Source organism: Odontesthes bonariensis, chromosome 18, assembly GCF_027942865.1.
Source record: "Odontesthes bonariensis isolate fOdoBon6 chromosome 18, fOdoBon6.hap1, whole genome shotgun sequence".
In the NCBI taxonomy this organism is placed as follows: domain Eukaryota; kingdom Metazoa; phylum Chordata; class Actinopteri; order Atheriniformes; family Atherinopsidae; genus Odontesthes; species Odontesthes bonariensis.
In genome coordinates, this window is record NC_134523.1 from 3201575 (window position 1) to 3220079 (window position 18505).

General features: G+C 41.3%; 1 protein-coding gene across 2 annotated transcripts in view; it reads left to right on the forward strand.

Annotated features, from left to right (window-relative positions):
* trappc9 (trafficking protein particle complex subunit 9) overlaps positions 1 to 18505 on the forward strand; it is a 242679-nt gene that overhangs the window by 110167 nt on the left and 114007 nt on the right. For both annotated transcript variants that reach the window (XM_075449744.1, XM_075449745.1), the window contains one exon: positions 13830 to 13972. In XM_075449744.1, the coding sequence (XP_075305859.1) occupies positions 13830 to 13972 (143 nt within the window). The remainder of the gene's footprint in view (positions 1 to 13829; positions 13973 to 18505) is intronic.

Consider the following 18505-nt stretch of genomic DNA (forward strand, 5'->3'; position numbering starts at 1 on the left):
CGGATATCCGTCATTTGTGATGGAGGTTTTTCGTATCAGTCTTGTATTTTGGATAGATTTGTTGTTTCTTTTGTCTTTGTTTTTAAATTCGAGCAGTTTTTTTTATAGCTTTACAGTCTTTTTATCAGTCATATGAACATTCGAAGTTCCCCTTATATCCACTTTGAAAAAATATGCACTTCCGTGTGTGCGATGGGAAAAGTGGGTTCCAGATATCTTTAGACCTGAGTTGTTTTTAATCATGCAGTGTTCATATGACACATTTTACATATCGGAAAATGCATAAAAAGGGTCGAGAATGAAGCGTTGTTGCTTTTGTCGCCTGTTTGCCATGTGGTCATCGGCGTTTAGTTCAGTCAGGTAATTCACTTTACTTAAGTGGCTACATTAGAATAACAAGTAAACCGTATTAACCTTTAATTACATCACGACCAGCGAAATTGGAGAGATGTCTGGAGACGCTCAAATGATGTCAACCGATGCTGACAGCAATAACTGACAAATCATTCATCACAGTGACAGTATTTTTGTTTATTTTCAGAATGGCTCGGTTCTGATTCGGACTCGGTTCTGTGATGACCTTGGGGTTGTGACCGTCCAGAGAGTCTTTCTTTCACATATTAGCACAAGCTGCATGCGTCCTTTTCCCTGGTTATCCCGTGCTGTTGAATGCGGGTACAGACGGATACGATTTGTGTGAAAGCACGGCCCTGTGTGTGTTCCATGTGTTCCCGGAGCTGTCCTCATGCCCAACAGTCTCGTTGATGTGGCACAGCAGAAACTGAGAGACTGAATCATACAAATCACAACCAAGGCAACGTGCTGCCTGCTGCTGTTTGGCCAGTGGATCTGGTGCACGTTGATGGTGAGTTTCATTAAAGCCGCAGACTGTAGATGGAACACAAACCTGCCACCTTCAGGTGCCCTAAAATACAGCTAATGAGCTTGAATCCTGTCACTTTTTTTTTTCTTCCTCCTTATTTAGATGTTCCATTTTAGAGTTATAATAAGACCTTTTTTGTATGTGACATTTAAATGGGAAAAACAAGTATTTGATTTCCAGCTGGCTTGTTAAGCTCCGAAACATTTATCCTTCAAAAGAGCTGCCATGCATTAAGGCTGATTTACACGTAAAGTATGTGGTGATTAATGACATCAGCAACTTATAGCAGATGCTTCCATACAAGTGATATCACTCTGTATGAGAAGAACATGAGAAACATCAAGTGGATGTTAAGCTTTAAATTCAAATTGACGTGGATAAATCGATGAAAAAGGACTACATATTAAAAGTAGCGCGCTCCATTTGTCTTTTTAATCACAACTAATTGCCTGGATGGGAGTCAGCTTGTTTTTCTGGAGTTAAAGATCTAGCTTCCCAAATTGTGCCCCACAATTAAGGTATGTTTGTTCTCAGGTGATGAAAACACGGTTATTCTTGTTTTTTAGGGAAAATTCATTCATAAACCGTCGTAATTGTTTTCTTGAGTTTCTGCCAAAAGATTGCGTTAAATGTTACAAACTGGAGCTTGAATGCCTACGGTGGGGGGGGGGGGGTGTCGTCTCTCCTGCCTACACAGATACATCATACATGGCTGTACAGATTAACCCAAACGAATCAGTACCTGAATTTAACGGTAAGATGTAACAACATCAGTGAGCTGACTCCTGGAGCCATTAGAATGAACAAAATTGAAACGTTGGTTGTCTAACGTTGCGCTTCAGACGCTACAAAAAGTCGGTGTGAGATTTCACCATCAGTGTTTGAGTAAAACATCACATTAACATCTACACTACATTATAATGCAGGCTCACACTGGCAGTGTCTGCAAACCATTTAAACAGCGGCCGGCCTCCCTGATGCCCCACTCAGACCGTGTGGGTGAAAGCAGTGTATATGCCCACCAACATTGTTTGTCAGGTAAAAACAAATACATCCCAACCCGTGGCATAGTTTACATCGCACCATTAGATCTAAAGTCGGGAAATCATTTGGATGTTCTGAAGGAAGACATATTTTTATGAAAGCCTGTCAAATATCTATTTAGCACAGATGTAGCATAGCAGATGTGATCGCTCATGTGGTAAGACGCCATGGTAATGAGTAAAATGGGCTATATATTCATATAGTGCAGAGATACTCATTGCGCGGCTGCTTGCGAGCCACATGCGGCTCCTCAAGCTTTAATTGATGGCTCATACTCGCATAGTAGCTATAACAATACGGTAACAATAACAATACATTTTTTCAAATAACATACAGCGAATACTCCACAGTATTAAGTATTTTTATAAAGTTTGTGTTTTTGTAATATTAAGCATTTTTATTAGGTATTAATTAAGGCTTAATGGTGTTTCCTAAAGGGGGCTTTGTTAAACCTGGCAACGCAGCCCGCTTAAACCACCTCACACTTGACCGCAGAGCACGCTAGCTCCTTTAGCCAGCGCCAGATGCAGGCACAATGGATCGTTTTTCATTAAAAAAAAGGCAAAAACCAGCACAAACACCATGCTCATCCTGAATGTCTCACTATGATTACAACAACAAACTACAAATACAACATGAAGAAAGTCAAGAACATGCATGCCAGCTTCAGCTCATCCCAGTATTAAGGTAAATATGGTCTTAATGGAAAATGTATTGGCTGTGTTGTTTCTTTTTTTGTGGGATGTTTTATATGTAGAAATGCATATTTGCAAAAGGGGACTTAGTATGTTGTTGTAAAAGTGGCTCTCCCCTTGATGTTGCTGCCAATGTGGCTCTTGTGAAAAAAATAGTGAGTATCACTGATATAGTGCATTATCACACTACAAGTCACCCCACCACACACACACACACACACACACACACACACACACATACAGCATCCATCTCAGTCTGTACGGTGTTACAGGTTACAAAGTGCCGCCCCCTCCATCACACGCATTCACACACCAACAGACACATCTGAGCCAACATGGGGTTCAGTATCTTGCTCAATGAGCTTGAACGGGGCTCGGACCACCTACCGATTGCTTTTTCTTCCTGAGCTCCGGTGGTGAACGGCGGCGAATCCCTGGATGCTAATAAAGCAAATCCATTTTTTTAAGATTAAGATCACATCTGATTTATTGGTCAGGCATACACACAAAATTTGTCCTCTTCTTTTAACCCATCCATGTTGGCACCTGTTGACACACTCATGGACAGGGTCATAGAGACAGATGCCTACCTGGAGCGGTGGGCAGCCATTCACAGCGCCCGCGGAGCATGGGGGTACAGTGCCTTTCTCAAGGGCACCTCGGCCGTGACAAGGAGGCGGACTGCCACCCCTCCAGCGGTCAGTTTCATCAATCTTTTCTGAATCGAACCGCCAACCTTCTGGTTAAGTCTGACCACTGAGACATGGCCGCCCGTTTTTGAACAAACTTGGGAGGGAATTGAATTGAATTGAATTGAATCACACCTGATCGGAATCATTCTGTTTAAATGTGTATCCTCCCTGAATCCTGTCATATCCATTATGATCTAGATACGCATTGGATCATCTGCTCAGGGAGACATACGCACCCCCTCATCATGACACAGTCAATATGTAAAAACACGGCTTGTGTGATTTCACAGTTTCAGGTGTGAGCAACACCAACTGTAAGGTATTTTGATTAAAGCTCTAAGTCATCTGGACAGCATCGTTTTGTTTGCTCAGAAGATAATCATAAGCATCCCCGCCGCCTCGAGTTTCTGTCGTTCTCTCACTTCATTTCACAGCTGCCATCACATGATCTGTCCTAAGTGCGGCTGCCGGTTAAAATTCCACTCACATGACACGTTTGCTATCTTCCACCCCCAGCGATAACTTAGGCTTGACATCTCACAACCCCTTCATCACAGATTTCTCATAGTTGGGCAGGTTGCTCACCCACTAAAATGTCTCCCTTCCTAATTGCCACATCAGAGGCAGCCCTAACCGTGAGGGGGTGCAGAGTGTGACATTATAAACGCTGTGGGCAGAAATGTCAGGATCATCATTAAACGGACCGGCTCGGAACTCTCCCGGATATTCTTTAGCTTTGGGAGCTGGTGAAGGTGTTGTACAGTAAACTTCTCTGCCTCACTGGGTCCTTTTCCCCATCAGCACTCTCAGCTATTTTTGGTCTGCATGCGTCCTGGTTGTTACTGAGCAGTTTTAGGTGCTCTAACCCCCAGCAGCTGCCTCATCGACACAGACTTGTTCACATCGCCCTTCGTCATCCAGCAGGGTTAGGGTATAGATACAGAACACGGGAACTCTTATCAGTCCCCCCCACTCTCTTCTCTCATGAATCATTAATTAACAAGTAGCACAGAGGGAAAATGATGACGCCAAGATATCTTCAGGCCATCGAATTCTTGATGGTGCATCTCGGTTGGCTGAAAATGCACGAGGTTGATACTATACATGTATAAGCTCTGTATAAAAGGTGACGAGTCTGCATGCCACCATAAAGTGACTCTATTATGCAGGGAAACAGTACCAGCTTCTGCCACTTATCTGTTGAGACAACCAGTAAGTTAACATGGCTCACTCCCAGACTCCTCTGCTTCTCCTTAATCCCTCACTGATTGGCTCAATGATTGACACATAGGTATACATACAAGATGAAGAGCAGGCATTGCTCCAAATGGACTTGCTGCATCCAAATGCCCTCTGGACATCTCTCAGTGTCGTGCCGAAGCCAGCACTACCAGGCCACTTAATAGCTCTCCTGGCGAACAACTCGCTTCGCCACCACTAGGCAAATCTAGTCCAAGCAGGGGTCAAGCCTCATTTCAAGGACAATTAGGCGCAAAGAAGTACACAGCGTCCCTCTCTCTGTCTCCTATTCAGCCATCTGCCCCAGTTATGAGGGAAAACCTTCTGAAGAAGAGAACAGCTTGCATCCATGGACACCTAAAGGAGACATATGCTGCCTGTTTTCTTTTGCACAAGTTGACATACTTTCCTGAGGTTTTGATTAAATATCTATGACTTGCTTTGGTCTAAATATCAGAGAGATCCTTTTTAAACCATGAATTTGCAGCTCTCTCTTTTTAATAACAGCCAGTTTTAGAGCAACAAGTGAGCTGCTGCACTCCATTCCACCGCTCTCTTCCACCGGTTGTGTCTTTTTAGAGACTGAGTTTTTTTAATTTCTTATATAGCATGTAGCAACGGAAAGCAAACACAATGCTGCACAGCAGGGCAATCAGCTACTGAGGATCTAATACATCAAAAATGAAAGCAACACAAGGATTTTGTTTTCTTTTTTTACTGGAACTGAACTGACTGCCGACGTGTATATATAGCTGACGTGTTGACCCAGAAGTTTTAATTTAGATTTTCTTAATTATGAAATTCAAGAAACTTTACAGGCCCTAAAACCATAGAAGTTTTCTCTCATCTTATTTTGCTGAAACAATGCATTTCTACACACTTCTGTGTATTTCGCTCTATTTCGATGTTTGTCTGATCCATTTTCCCACGCTCCATTAAAGATTTAGACTGGTGCATTTTTCTTCCGAGGTTCTTCCTGACCAAAACTTTGATGATGGTTTATTCTAGAAAAACACATTTTATGTTGCACAAGACACCGTGAAGTAGTTTTGATTCTGTTTTTCCTTTAAACAAATTCTTTCTAAATCTCTTTCCCTTCGCACCACTTTCGCGGTACTCAGTCACATGACCAGCAGTGTTGTATTGAAAAAACTGTCAGCGTGGTTTAAACAGACTTTTGTTTGTAGAGGATACACGACACGATGCCTTTTTTGGAATCATAACTCTTAGAACCCAAATAGAAAATGACAGAAGTTAGTTCACATTTTAGAACTTTGTCAGAAGTGAAAGTCACGATTAACCCTAATCCCTGATAGGGGACATTTATGTCCACTTGGGGTGTACTTTCTCCTCTAATTTCACACTCGCAAATAGTGATACTCAGCATATTTGGTCCAGTTGTGCATTTTTGACTATTTTTTCAAATTTCAAACACACATCATATATAATGCAATTTTTCATTGTGTATAAAATGTTTTTTGTCCCCTTTTAAAACGACCTAAAAACATCATATATTAATATTTTTTTCCACTTTTTCCCCCAGAAATCTTTTATTCTTTTATTCCAGTTCTGATCATAACTACCAAGTTTTCAAATATTTTAAAAAAATTAACCCTTTGGATGCCAATTTGAACTTTTTAGCCCAAATTTTAAGTCTTTAGGTGCCAGTATTTTCAAAATATGGAATGCAAAGTGGAATTATTGAGTAGGGATAATTATGGTCTGGGATATGTCAATTATAAGTAACAATATTGATTTTTAGGGATTTTGAATATTTTTGTTGTGCCTGATTTAAAAAAAACAAACAAAAAAAAACCTCCTTAATTTCTGAAAAGGGAAATTTTTGTCCCCTTCTAAAATGATCCCCAAAATACCATATGTTAATATTTTTTTCAGAAATCTTTTCATTCACTTCAGTTCTACTACCAAGTTTTCAATTATTTTCAAAAAAATAACCCTTTAAATACCATTGTATATGAGGTAAACACCAATTTCTGTTAAAACACACACAAACCAGTGTGTATAAACAAGTATTTAAAGGGTTACATTTTTTAAAATTATTGAAAACTTGGTAGTTATGATCAGAACTGAAGTAGAATAAAAGATCTATGAAAAAAAAAGCGGAAAGCAATATTAACATATGATGTTTTTAAGTTATTTTTAAATCAGGTATGAGGGTTAAAAGCAAACATGTCATGAAGATTAATTCCAAGTTGAAGTCATCAGCTCTTGAAGTCACTCTCTGCTGAAAATCTAATATGTTCACATGTGTTTTTTTTTAATGCGTTACCTATGGGGAAGCACGCTTTTATCGGGGCAGGCGGCTGCACACCTCGTCAGACTTCTCATATTAGTCCCAGGCAGATCGTGTTTCTCCTTTGGTCAGAAAGACCTGTGATGTGTCGCTGAAAATGAACCAAGACTATAAACGGCGGTAAAATCGTTATTTCTTTGCTGTGACAGTATGAGCATAGCAGAGGGAGACTTGGTGGTCTGTTTACAGATTTAATTATATCTTAATTCCTAAAATCGGGTTTCTATTTATATCGCTTAATCCTCATACATCCAGAAGTTTTCCAATTAACTATAAGAAAGCCTTTATGTTACTGCATTTCACACCAAGACTTTGCCTTGTTGCCACCAGAGTAGTTATTCAACCTAAGATAACTGTTCAGTTTTTAGACACCCCCCCCCCCCCCAACCGCAACTGCCCAGCTGTCATTGTGAGACTTTATCTTTGTATTCCTGTGAGGAGACATGTGGTCACGCGTTCATAATCTACTCAGCGAGATCTGTCATGGATCTTTATCTTGGTGCCATGGCCTTTTCTCTTCTTTTTGTTCTTTTTTTTTTTGGTTCACCAGTCATGTGTGGGAGTGAGAACACTCTGCATGCCTTTCACTGAGCACCTCCATTGTCAAACAAGTGAAGCATGCGTGTGGATGAATGTGATGGACAGTCTTCTGAGGCTTTGTTGTGACAGAAGGGGGAGAAAGAAGTTGCGCAATGGGATTCAAGGTGAAAGCCTGCATGGCCGCCGTTGTGTTTTTTGTCAGAATACATTATTGGGAGTATGTCAACTGTTCAGAACAACAGCGGACAGAAGTGAACTTGAAATTTACTCCAAAAAAAAGGTCAGAGCAGTGGGAAGGTGATTCAATTCAAAATTGCCTTTTAATGCTAACAAACAGGAGTGTCGTAAAGCGCTCTAATCAGCTGTTAAGGGTAAGCAGATGATGGCAACCTGAGGGGGGGGCTGCTTTGACTGGAGAAAGTTTCATGCTGGTGGGTGCAAAGACGCATGAAAATGGAGGTAATTAACTGTGGTTTAGTTTGTGTTTTTTTTTTTGTTAACTTCGATTGTAGTGGTGTCCAAGTGTGAATGGATGAGAACAGTTAAGTTTAACAAACAGCCCTGACTGAAGGTTTTGTGGCTATTGGTGACTTTCAGTTAAACGATAATGCTCAGATAGTACCCGGTCTGATGATATGGGTCCTTTGAAAGCTTAGTTTGACTTGAGAGCACTGTGGGCCATCACCCTCACATACCCTCAAAATCCCCCTAGAAAAACTTCAAAATGTATAAGTTTGGAGGGGCACATGGGTTTTAAGGGAATTAAGAACCGCTGGAGTGGGACCTTAAGCTCTTGACCCGTGTTGGATTGAGGTGGTGCAGATGTAAGCGTTATCCTGAACTGACTGACCTGCGTGCGTGATAGATGAGTAAGTGAGGTGGCAGAAGGAGCAAATTCAGTGTCTATGACTTTCCACAAAGTACAACCTTAATCCTGATCAGTTTCTATGCGAATTAGTCGCCTTTCGTTGTCACCAATCATGTACAGATCTTTGGACTCTGGATTCTCACACAGCAGCACTCATACAGTAGTTGTGTGTGATGATATCATTACTCTTCAGTCGTGTCGTCAGACACGCGTTACCCGAGCAGTGGCTAACAAAGATGTGGAGGTTCCTTTTAGGAAAACCGCTTTTAGCCATAATGCACTCTCTCTTAAAGGCAGTGCATTATGGAACTCAATACCAGTGCACATAAGGGAATGTCCCTCTTTAGCCACCTTCAAGAGCCAGATTAAAACGTGGCTTCGAGCTCAACAAACATGTACACACCACTAGTTTGAACCCACATACACGCACATCACTAATACATAGCCCTATTTTGGGGTCTCTTTGTTTCTATTAACATGCTTATTGCTTTTGTATTTGTACCATTTCTTTTGTTACTAACAGTGTTCTTGTTTGTAATGCTTGTCTTTGATTTTAATTTCTTTGCTCCACCTAGCCTGCCTATTTGGACACCAGATGGAAATTAGCATTTGTGCTAAAATCTGGCACATTTACATGTATGTATACTATGTATATGTTCATTAATGTGCAATGTCCTGAAAAATAAAAGTAAAAGTAAAAAAAAGTAAAAGTGTTAGCCTGCGATTGTAGTTAAAGGAGAACTGCGGTATTTTCAACATTAAGCCTCATTTATGAGTCGTCTGCAATGTTTTAGAACCCCCCTCACCGCTTTTTTGATGTTTACTGCTGTCTCCGGTATTTGCCTAATTTTGATTCATCTCAACCTGCTTCAGAACGGCAAGTCATGTGCATGTCCAAAAAGGTCCGTAAAAGCACAATAAACGTCCGTTTTCAAAATCATCAACTCACCGGAGTGGTTACTGGTGTGCACTGGTAATCCATATCAAATTTCGTTGCGAAAAGTTGCTTCTGTCGTGTTTTATTTGGCAGCTCGTTCATGCTCGCACTATTTTCTTAGCGGTGGCGGAGTAATATCAACAACATCCAGGACAAAATGTCAAATAAAACACGACAGAAGCAACTTTTCGCAACTAAATCTGATATGGATTACCAGTGCACACCAGTAACCACTCCGGTGAGTTGATGATTTTGAAAACGGACGTTTATGGTGCTTTTACGGACCTTTCTGGACATGCACCGTGGTTGCCATTCTGAAGCAGGTTGAGAAGAATCAAAATTAGGCAAATACCGGAGACAGCAGTAAACATAAAAAAAGCGGTGAGGGGGGTTCTAAAACATTGCAGACGACTCAGAAAAGAGGCTTAATGTTGAAAATATCGCAGTTCTCCTTTAAGAAATCTGTCCTTCAAGGTTTGATTTTTGTACAGATTGTAAAACAGTCTGTTGCAGTCTCTTTCTTTTTCTTTTTAAAATGTAAGGCAGTGTCGGAGATGACTTTAATCCAGGCTTTCCTACTAATCACACTGCGTGGTCAGACGGTGTTGCTGCTCATTACAGCAGGATCTATTTTTAGCCCTGTGTGATTGGAATGGGCTCCCGAGGGAAACGGGAGCACAGGGGGAGCGGATGGAAAGAAGAGGGCGCTCGGGGTTTGACATCATTCTGAAAAGAGAATTGCAGTACGCAGCCAGTGTTTGGCGGCGCTGATGAGGCAATCACTATTCCTCAAGAGGAACACGTTCAGGGCTTTTATTTCCACGCGGGCAGCTCTAAGATCACACCGCCGTATCTGTCACATCATTTGTCCACTGAGAGGAAAGATGACTCCCGCATTTTCTTCTTTTTAAAAATAGCCATTGCTATTAAAAGAAATGTGTCGCTACACATGCATGTAACACAGTGTCTGTGTTTCGTGGTGTGATGCAATGTCCCCGCCCAAGGCAGCGACTCCATCCTTATCCCATGACCAACTGGAGGAAAATAATCAGGGAAGATAAACATTGTTGCAGAATAATAGATGTTGCATCCAGCCCGTGTCTCTGCTCCACAAATCTGACTCATTTGAGTCAGTCACTTCAAATGAGGCTCACATCAACATGCTGTTGCTTTCATTCTGCGAGCTTCACAGCACGAGTCCGTCTTTTTAGCTGTTCCGCTCGCCAGCTGTTGCTCCTCCAAGCCGATTGGTTCCCCTGCTGCCCCTCGGTGTTTGTAATGTCAGTCACAGGGATTCATGGTGGAAATATCTGGATTTTCATGTGCAATCTTTGCATCCAGCATGCTTTGTTTAGTGTTCTCTCATGAAGGCAGTCTCGCCCTTTTGATATTTGCTTCATCTTCAGAAGGGAAATATCTGTTGTCACCTCATAGATGATTTCCTAATGTGGATGTAAAACAATGCTTTTACAGCAGCACACAACCGCACGTGTGTTTGAACACCCATTCTGGTCTATAATAGTACATTGTTTCCAGCAGTATTTGCTCATTCCTTCCAGTGTTTCCCAGACTTGCCATTTTTTAAAGCAAAAAATAGTAATGTTTTCTTCTACTCTTTCATTTGTTGCATCTATTCACCCCCATCTCTTTCTGTCTCACACACTCCGGCTACATTGGCCCGTCCTTCATCAACGCACACAGACATCACCCGGAAAAACCTTCTATTACTTTTCAATATTACATCACCCTGAAGGAAAGGGTGATGTAATATTAAAAAGTAATAGAATGTTTTTGCCGGCAAAATCGTATCCCACACAAATTACTAGCAAAATGTTTTTTATCTTCTTTCCCATCCTAATCCAGCATTTGCACTAGGTAATTGCTGTCAGAGTATTTGCAATCTCGCCTTATTGCCGCAGGAATAAAAGAAAAGAAGAAAATATCGACATTAACGAGGCTGTATGCTTCGAATTCTGATCCACGGATCCGTTCACCTTTTCTGCGCCGCACAAAGACACAGCGGGGGAAACCAAAGACCTCATATTTGGACTCATCAGACCAAAGCACAGATTTCCACTGGTCTAATGTCCATTCCCTGTGTTTCTTGGCCCAAACAAATCTCTTCTGCTTGTTGCTTTTCCTTAGTAGTGTTTTTTTTAGCAGCTATTTGACCATGAAGTCTCCTGTGAACAGAGATGTATCTGCTACTGGAATTCTGTGTGGGATTCACATGGGCTCTAATCTGAGGTGCTGTTAGCTTGCGATTTCTGAGGCTGGTGACTCAGATGAACTTTCCTCAGCAGCAGAGCTGACTCTTGGTCTTCCTTTCCTGGGGCGCTCCTCATGTGAGACAGTTTCGTCGTAGCACTTGATGTTTTTTTGCGACTGCACTTGAGGAAACATTCAACGTTTTTTGTTTTTTTTGCAGTTTTCCGACCTTCAGTTCTTAAAGTAATGGTGGACTGTCGTTTCTCTTTACTTCGCTGATTGGTTCTTGCCATAATATGAATTCTAACAGGTGTCAAATAGGGCTGTCAGCTGTGTACCAACCTGACTCCTGATGGTCCCAACCCCATTAAGAAGGAAAGAAATTCCACAAATGAGCCCTGACAAGGCACACCTGTGAAGTGAAAACCATTTCAGGTGACGACATCATAGAATAGAATACAAAAATACTTTATTCATCCCCTTTATTCATTCAAATTAGTCAAGTAGCTCATCGAGAGAAAGCAGAGGGTGTGCAGTGCTGTCAGCAGACCAAAGGATCTAAGATATGAAACATATTTAGAGTTATTTCACACTTTTTTGTATACTACATAATTCTATATGTGTTTTAAGGTGTGTCCAAACATTTGACTGGTAGTGTACACTGTGTAGGGCTCCAATTAGCTGATCATGTTAAGTATCGTGACCTAACCAACACTTTATCCTGACCTGAAATTTGTTTAACTTTTAGTAACTCTGTAGGGAGCAGGGGCAGAAAAAATAGCTGTAATTAATCAGCAGGGTACTTCTAATTCTGAGACACTGAACATGGTGAACAGCATTTAGATAACAATGGTTCTGAAACATGGGCCCATGTGGACAGTAATGTAACCACCCCCTCAGCTGCAGCAAACTTCCCAGAATGGTTCAACATTGCCCACAATGCCAGCTTCTTAAAAGGGAAGGTTCAGCCCTGTAAAGTAAAAGTCCTGTTTTTTTTTTATTTTTATTGAATACGTTTGCTTTTAAATTTCTTTAAATGTCATCAGGTTTACTGTTTCTCACCGGAAACCAAAATGCTGAGCAAAGCCAAATCTCTTTTTTTCTGTAGGTTTCGTGTCTTTCTTTATATTTTTCTCTCGCAAAAATAGATTTACAAACGGTGGATTGGAGGAAAAATAAAAACGATTGGGAGTTCGGGTCGACACAGCTTCCCAGTAGAAACATGGACATTTGTGTTTCTCATCAGTTACATGGCCATGCCCGTCCGACATTTCAGCCGATGACACAGACTTGTTCTGCAGTCGGGTCAAAGGTCAGAGCAGCATTAGGAATATATTAGAAGTCATGTAAGGATCCTTATGAATCTTTGTAGCAAATTCAATACATTCCACCAAATGCTGCGAGGCATTTTAGAAACACCAACAATTTCAACCTCATATTGGTGCTGGTGGAAAGACCACTGGTTTTTATCCTCTGGAGAAGATGAATGACAGTACCAAATGTCTTAGTTATTGAGACATTTTTCTTTAGAGGTGTTGGAATGACCGTGTGCTGACATCCACTGCAGCAGAGCACGATTGTTGGCATAACACTAAAGCACAAGGTAGGGAACTTAAGGTGGTAGTTACTTTAAGAAAACGCATCGGTAAGATGAAACGAAGCCGTGCAGTCGGAGATAAGTGTAACTTTGGAATAAAAGTGCCTGCTTCACAGTAATAATAACTCTCTCTAATGCTGCCACCACTCTTTGCTCTCGATGCGCCGTGCTTCTGTTATTATGTTGTAATAGCCCAGACGTCCAGCCAGCAGGATCACAGTCATTTGGCGCCCAGCTCTGGCGAGAGGGGATAAAGAGCGAAAATAATCAAGGAATAGGTTAAATCTGTGCTGGGAAGGCACAGCCAGTGCCTCCATCAGCAGTATGCGGGGGGGTGATATATGCTGCACAGGAAGAAAAGCTGGATCTTGGATGGTCTGCCTGAGTCAGCTCGTGTTCCTCACCATAAACTGCCACTTTTCATTTTCCCATCCTTCAACCCCCCCCCCCAGAGTGCCTCTGAGTGCCTTTGAGTAATTCTGTGTCTACCCCCCCCATGGAACTTGGCCAGCAAATCTCACCTAGGTCACTGGCTTAGGATGCAACAAGTCATATCCTAAATGTTCTGTTTTACCTCATTATGCTTCCATTTCATTCGGCACATGTTGCTGTAATGGCTTCCAATGCATGGAACGTAAACACTGCACTAATTATGCCGACTGAATGGCATGGAATAAATAACATGCTCTGAACCACAGTCACACTCATACAGGAATTTATCTAAAAACTAGCAATGGGTCGCTGAATAAAACCACAGGACCCAGTCTAACCAGCCGGATTTCACTTTGCTTCCTTCTCTTGCTCTTTTGCAGACTTTGGAGGCAGTGCTGAACTTCAAGTACTCCGGGGGAGCGGGCAAGGTGGAGGGCTACTACAGGGAGCTGTCTCTGGGTGTCCATGTCGATGTGGAGCCATCGGTGTTTTTTACCAGAGTCAGCACCCTCCCCGCTACAAGGTAACACACCAAGTCAAACTGTAAAGCCTTTCACCAAATAAGCAATATTCACCTGTTATAATGCTCACATTTTTTTCACACAACACAAACATTATAGATTGGGATTAGTCCTGTTGTCAATGCCGACAGCTGATTCTGTTGCTTTTAAACAAAAATCCAATATGTGCTTACGTATCTATATATTTATATGTAGTGTATATTACTGTGGACACCCTAACATACCTTTACACACACACGCATTTTCACTGTGACTTCCTTCATTCTGTTTCAACTTTTCAACTCCAACCGAGGGAGACGGATCACAGCAGAGTAATGGCCACTTGAGCTGAATCATTAGCTGTGATAATATCTGGAGTTTGAGTCATCTGTCTTGGCTCAGTGCTGATAGATATGCTGCACTGGCTGCTATGCCATCGCCCTGTCTTTGAAACCTCCCTCTTCCTTACACCCCCACCTGCTCACCTGGCATTTTCCTCCTCACGTCTCTGACATACAGCGCAGTTTCTGTTCAAAGCTCAAAACATCTGAAATGTTTTCAGAGATTGTGCTCTGGGGAGACTCAAGCAGACCCAGTGGGCTTCACAGGCCCACATTTTTTCAGTCCTTGACCTTCACTGACCTGTCTGAGGGAGAACTTCAGAAGAAGCTTTGCACACAAACAAAATGCATGAATCTGTGTGACTTAAAGACAGAATTTCTTCCCCTGAATGGAATGAAGTAGGAGCTGAAGGAATAACTTTTCTATACATCTGTAGTTTGTAACAAGTTTTAAATTGGGGTTAAAGGCAGTTGGCATAAGAAATAGCTTTAATGGTGTGATCAGACTTTTGTCTACTCCAGTGATACTCACTATTTTTTTCACAAGAGCCACATTGGCAGGTCAAGGGAAGAGCCACTTTTACGACAACATACTAAAGTCCCCTTTTGCAAATATGCATTTCTACATATAAAACATCCCACAAAAAAGAAACAGCACAGCCAATACATTTTCAATTAAGACCATATTTACCTTAATACTGGGATGAGCAGAAGCTGGCGTGCATGTCCTCGACTTTCTTCATGTTGTATTTGTAGTTTGTTGTTGTAATCATAGTGAGACATTCAAGATGAGCATGGTGTTTGTGCTGTTTTTTGCCCTTTTTTAATGAAAAACGATCCATTGTGCCTGCATCTCGTGCTGGCTAAAGGAGCTAGCGTGCTCTGCGGTCAAGTATGAGGTGGTTTAAGCGGGCTGCGTTGCCAGGTTTAACAGTTCCCCCCTTTAGGAAACACCGTTAAGCCTTAATTAATACTTAATAAAAATACTTCGCTGTATGTTATTTGAAAAAATGTATTGTTATTGATACCGTATTGTTATAGCTACTATGGGAGTGCGAGCCGCCAATTAAAGCTTGAGGAGCCGCATGTGGCTCGCGAGCCGCGCAATGAGTTTCTCTGGTCTACTCAATATGAGATCTGACAATTTGAAATTACTTTGTTTTCCAGCACCGAGCACGTCATGACAATGTTAAGAATACAGTTGTTGGATAGTGGAAACTGTTGTCTGCGGGGTATCGAACCGCACCGCCGTCACACTCCTAAACGATGGGGAAAATTCCACCGCTGTTTCATCTTCTGGTGAAACTCTGAAGAAGTGAGATCACCACAGAGTCCTCTTCACTGGTTGAGGGCTCCGTTTAGCTTAAAATTCTGAATATCCAAAACAAATAGATTCATAAAAACGAGTCAGACTCTGCTCAGCTGAGAGTGGCTGCAAAGTGGGGTACATGCTGAACTGCACTGACATATAAATGCACAGCGCTCTGCCAAGAGATTTTCTAATGATATATTTAAAACTTAAATGGGAAGGTAAAACGGGAGAAAAAAGCTCCTGGCTGTGGATATTGACGGTAAACCCTCAGTGCTTTTCAGAATCTAATGACAGCCGTTTCCTTAGCTAATGTTCGTTGACTTACTGTAGGTGTGTACGTGCACATTCACGGATTTGTTTGAGTTTATCTTGAATTTCTTCTCTGGAAAGGTAATTGTTGTGAAAAGTAGAACTTTTTTTCTTGGCTGGGAGTTTAAAGAGAATGTAGAAGTGGTGGTATGTAATTAGTGATACAGTAACTTATCCTTTCGATCTTATCCCCCCTCCCGCTCTTCTCCACTTATCTGTCCCTCAAACTTCCCTTTCTTCAAAGCAACAGCAGAACAACTCTTTTCTCTCATTCCTTGTGATGATCGGCTCAGTGATGTTTTCGGTTTATAACTTACGCAACAGGAGCTTCTTGTACTGCATTAACAATTTTGTCTCCGCCGGTCTCTTCCCGTTCCCCCTTTTCTAAAGTTTCATTATCTCCTCAGCATGGCAGACATTGACTTTCTGCTCATCTATTTTGCCTTCTTTCTTGTTATTTCTTTACTTCTGGTGCGTGTTATTAGTGAAACTCTTCCTCTCTCTGTTTTGTCTTTCCTTTCACTTTTTCTTTCCCCCGCACTCTTCATTTCACTTTTGAACTTGTCTTATGGAGACACATCAAACTCTTTTTTGCCAGTTGATGCATTTTCTTGGGTCCTTAAGAAAACGTTTGTATCATAAATTGTCAAAATGACCCAAAGTCACAGTTCCACAGCTAAAACACGCAATTAGCCCACTCAACTCAACCACTCCACCCCTCTCTTTCGCAGGATCAGCATTATTTGACATATTTGTACAGTTTTTGTGTGACCATGCAAAATAAGAAAATTAGGTAGGCCTTGAAGCATATTATACCATAAGCGAGATTATACAGCAACAACCCTGAGAGCTCACACTAGCACACACCAAACTGACAACATGTGCAATCCTGTTTTCAAAAATGAACATTCCCTGATCTGCAATTCTGACAAAAGCTGCATTCTGACCAGTAGCACTCACTTTTCCAAGGTTATGTGGAACTTTTTTATTTCATTTTAAAGGGTCTTAGAGCATAATTGCTGTGAAACTATCAGAGGCTAATATTTTATTTTATTTATTTTATTTAATTTCTTCTTACGCTTGGAGCAAGCTCTCATTGCCTCATTGTCTCTGGAGCTCGCCGGGTTTTCTAAAGTGCACAGAAGAAATTGTCCTGTGGAAAGCTCTGTTTTCATCACAACACATCAAGAAAATCCGATGTTCCTCTGTGTTGTGCTGATTGAGTTCTGCATGTATCTGGACGTTTCACAATATGGGAGAGTTGGCAGAAAGCAGTTTACAGATCAGCAGAAAAGAGAAACTCACACCTACACGCACATAAGAATCTCAGGAATGTTTACTGACAGGTTCATAAGTTTCCCACCCGCTGATGCTTCGCAGGTTTTTTAAGGGGCCGGGTTGGTAAATCGCTTGGCCAATGTTGTGGACATTTGCGGTCTCGCATGCCTCCGCTCCACGACATCTCTAGAAGGGTTCAGGACTCCAGCTGGGATGTGAAAGTGGCTAAATAAAATGCCACCAAGAAATCAGATTTCATAGTGATGATATAAAGCATTAAACAAAGTACTGGATTATTATCTCATTTCTCTACGTTTAGCGAACTGTATAACTGCTTTAGTACCCGAGTTTTGAACTTGGAGGAAACTGATAAGTTTCTTAACTCAAGTTGGACTAAAGCACTTGACTGATTTGTCGATTGAAATGAAAATAGAACTCAGAATTTTCTGTAGCGGATTTTTAAACATTAATTCCAACCATTTGGTCTGAAGATTTTCTGTTAAATGACACCACTTCTAGGTTCTAGTTATAGGTTTTCTGACATTTCATCAGCTAAATGATTACTCACCAGTGCTGTGTGATTTAAAAGCTATAAGGGTGAGTGGGAATCAAACAAAAAAAGGAAACTAATTCAATAAGTTTGGAGCATCACATCAACATGGTGTACAAAGGAAACTGACATATTAGCATTTCAGCTCTGAAGTGCTCTCCAATTTAATTTAGATTAAGCAGTTCACTTGGCCACAATTTCTTCCTGTCTTTCACCAATGACTTAAGAATGTCAGTTAGAATCCTTAATAAAGCCTGAAACCAGTGAGAAAAATATTGAGAGGCCCCTTTTTTTGATGCCTTTCCTTTAGAATCATAGTTGGGTGCAGGTTACTGTAATAGTCATGGCTCATCACACTGCCGCCTCTCAATTCCTTTTAAAAGCATTGCTCCCTCAGCTGTGACACACTGCCAGTTTGGTAATGGACTGGAGACGAAACGAGGAGCTTCTCCCAAGAAAAAGCTTCCATTCTCAAGCGGATGTGCAAAGCCACAAGTGCAAATACACACCGCAGATGGTTCTATTTTAGTTCCTAATTTTTTTTTTTTTTTTAGCTGTTAGCATAAACTCATCACTCCTGCCACCGTCATGTTAATACTTAACAAACTGCTTTATATAATGGATTCATCACTATGAAATGTAATCGAGACGTTCAAACAGAAATAATTAATTCTTGTGTGAGGGATCATTTGGTTAATTACATTACAGCTGTTTGAAAGTTGGACTCATCTAACTAGCATTCAAAAACAAGTGTTGATGAAATAGA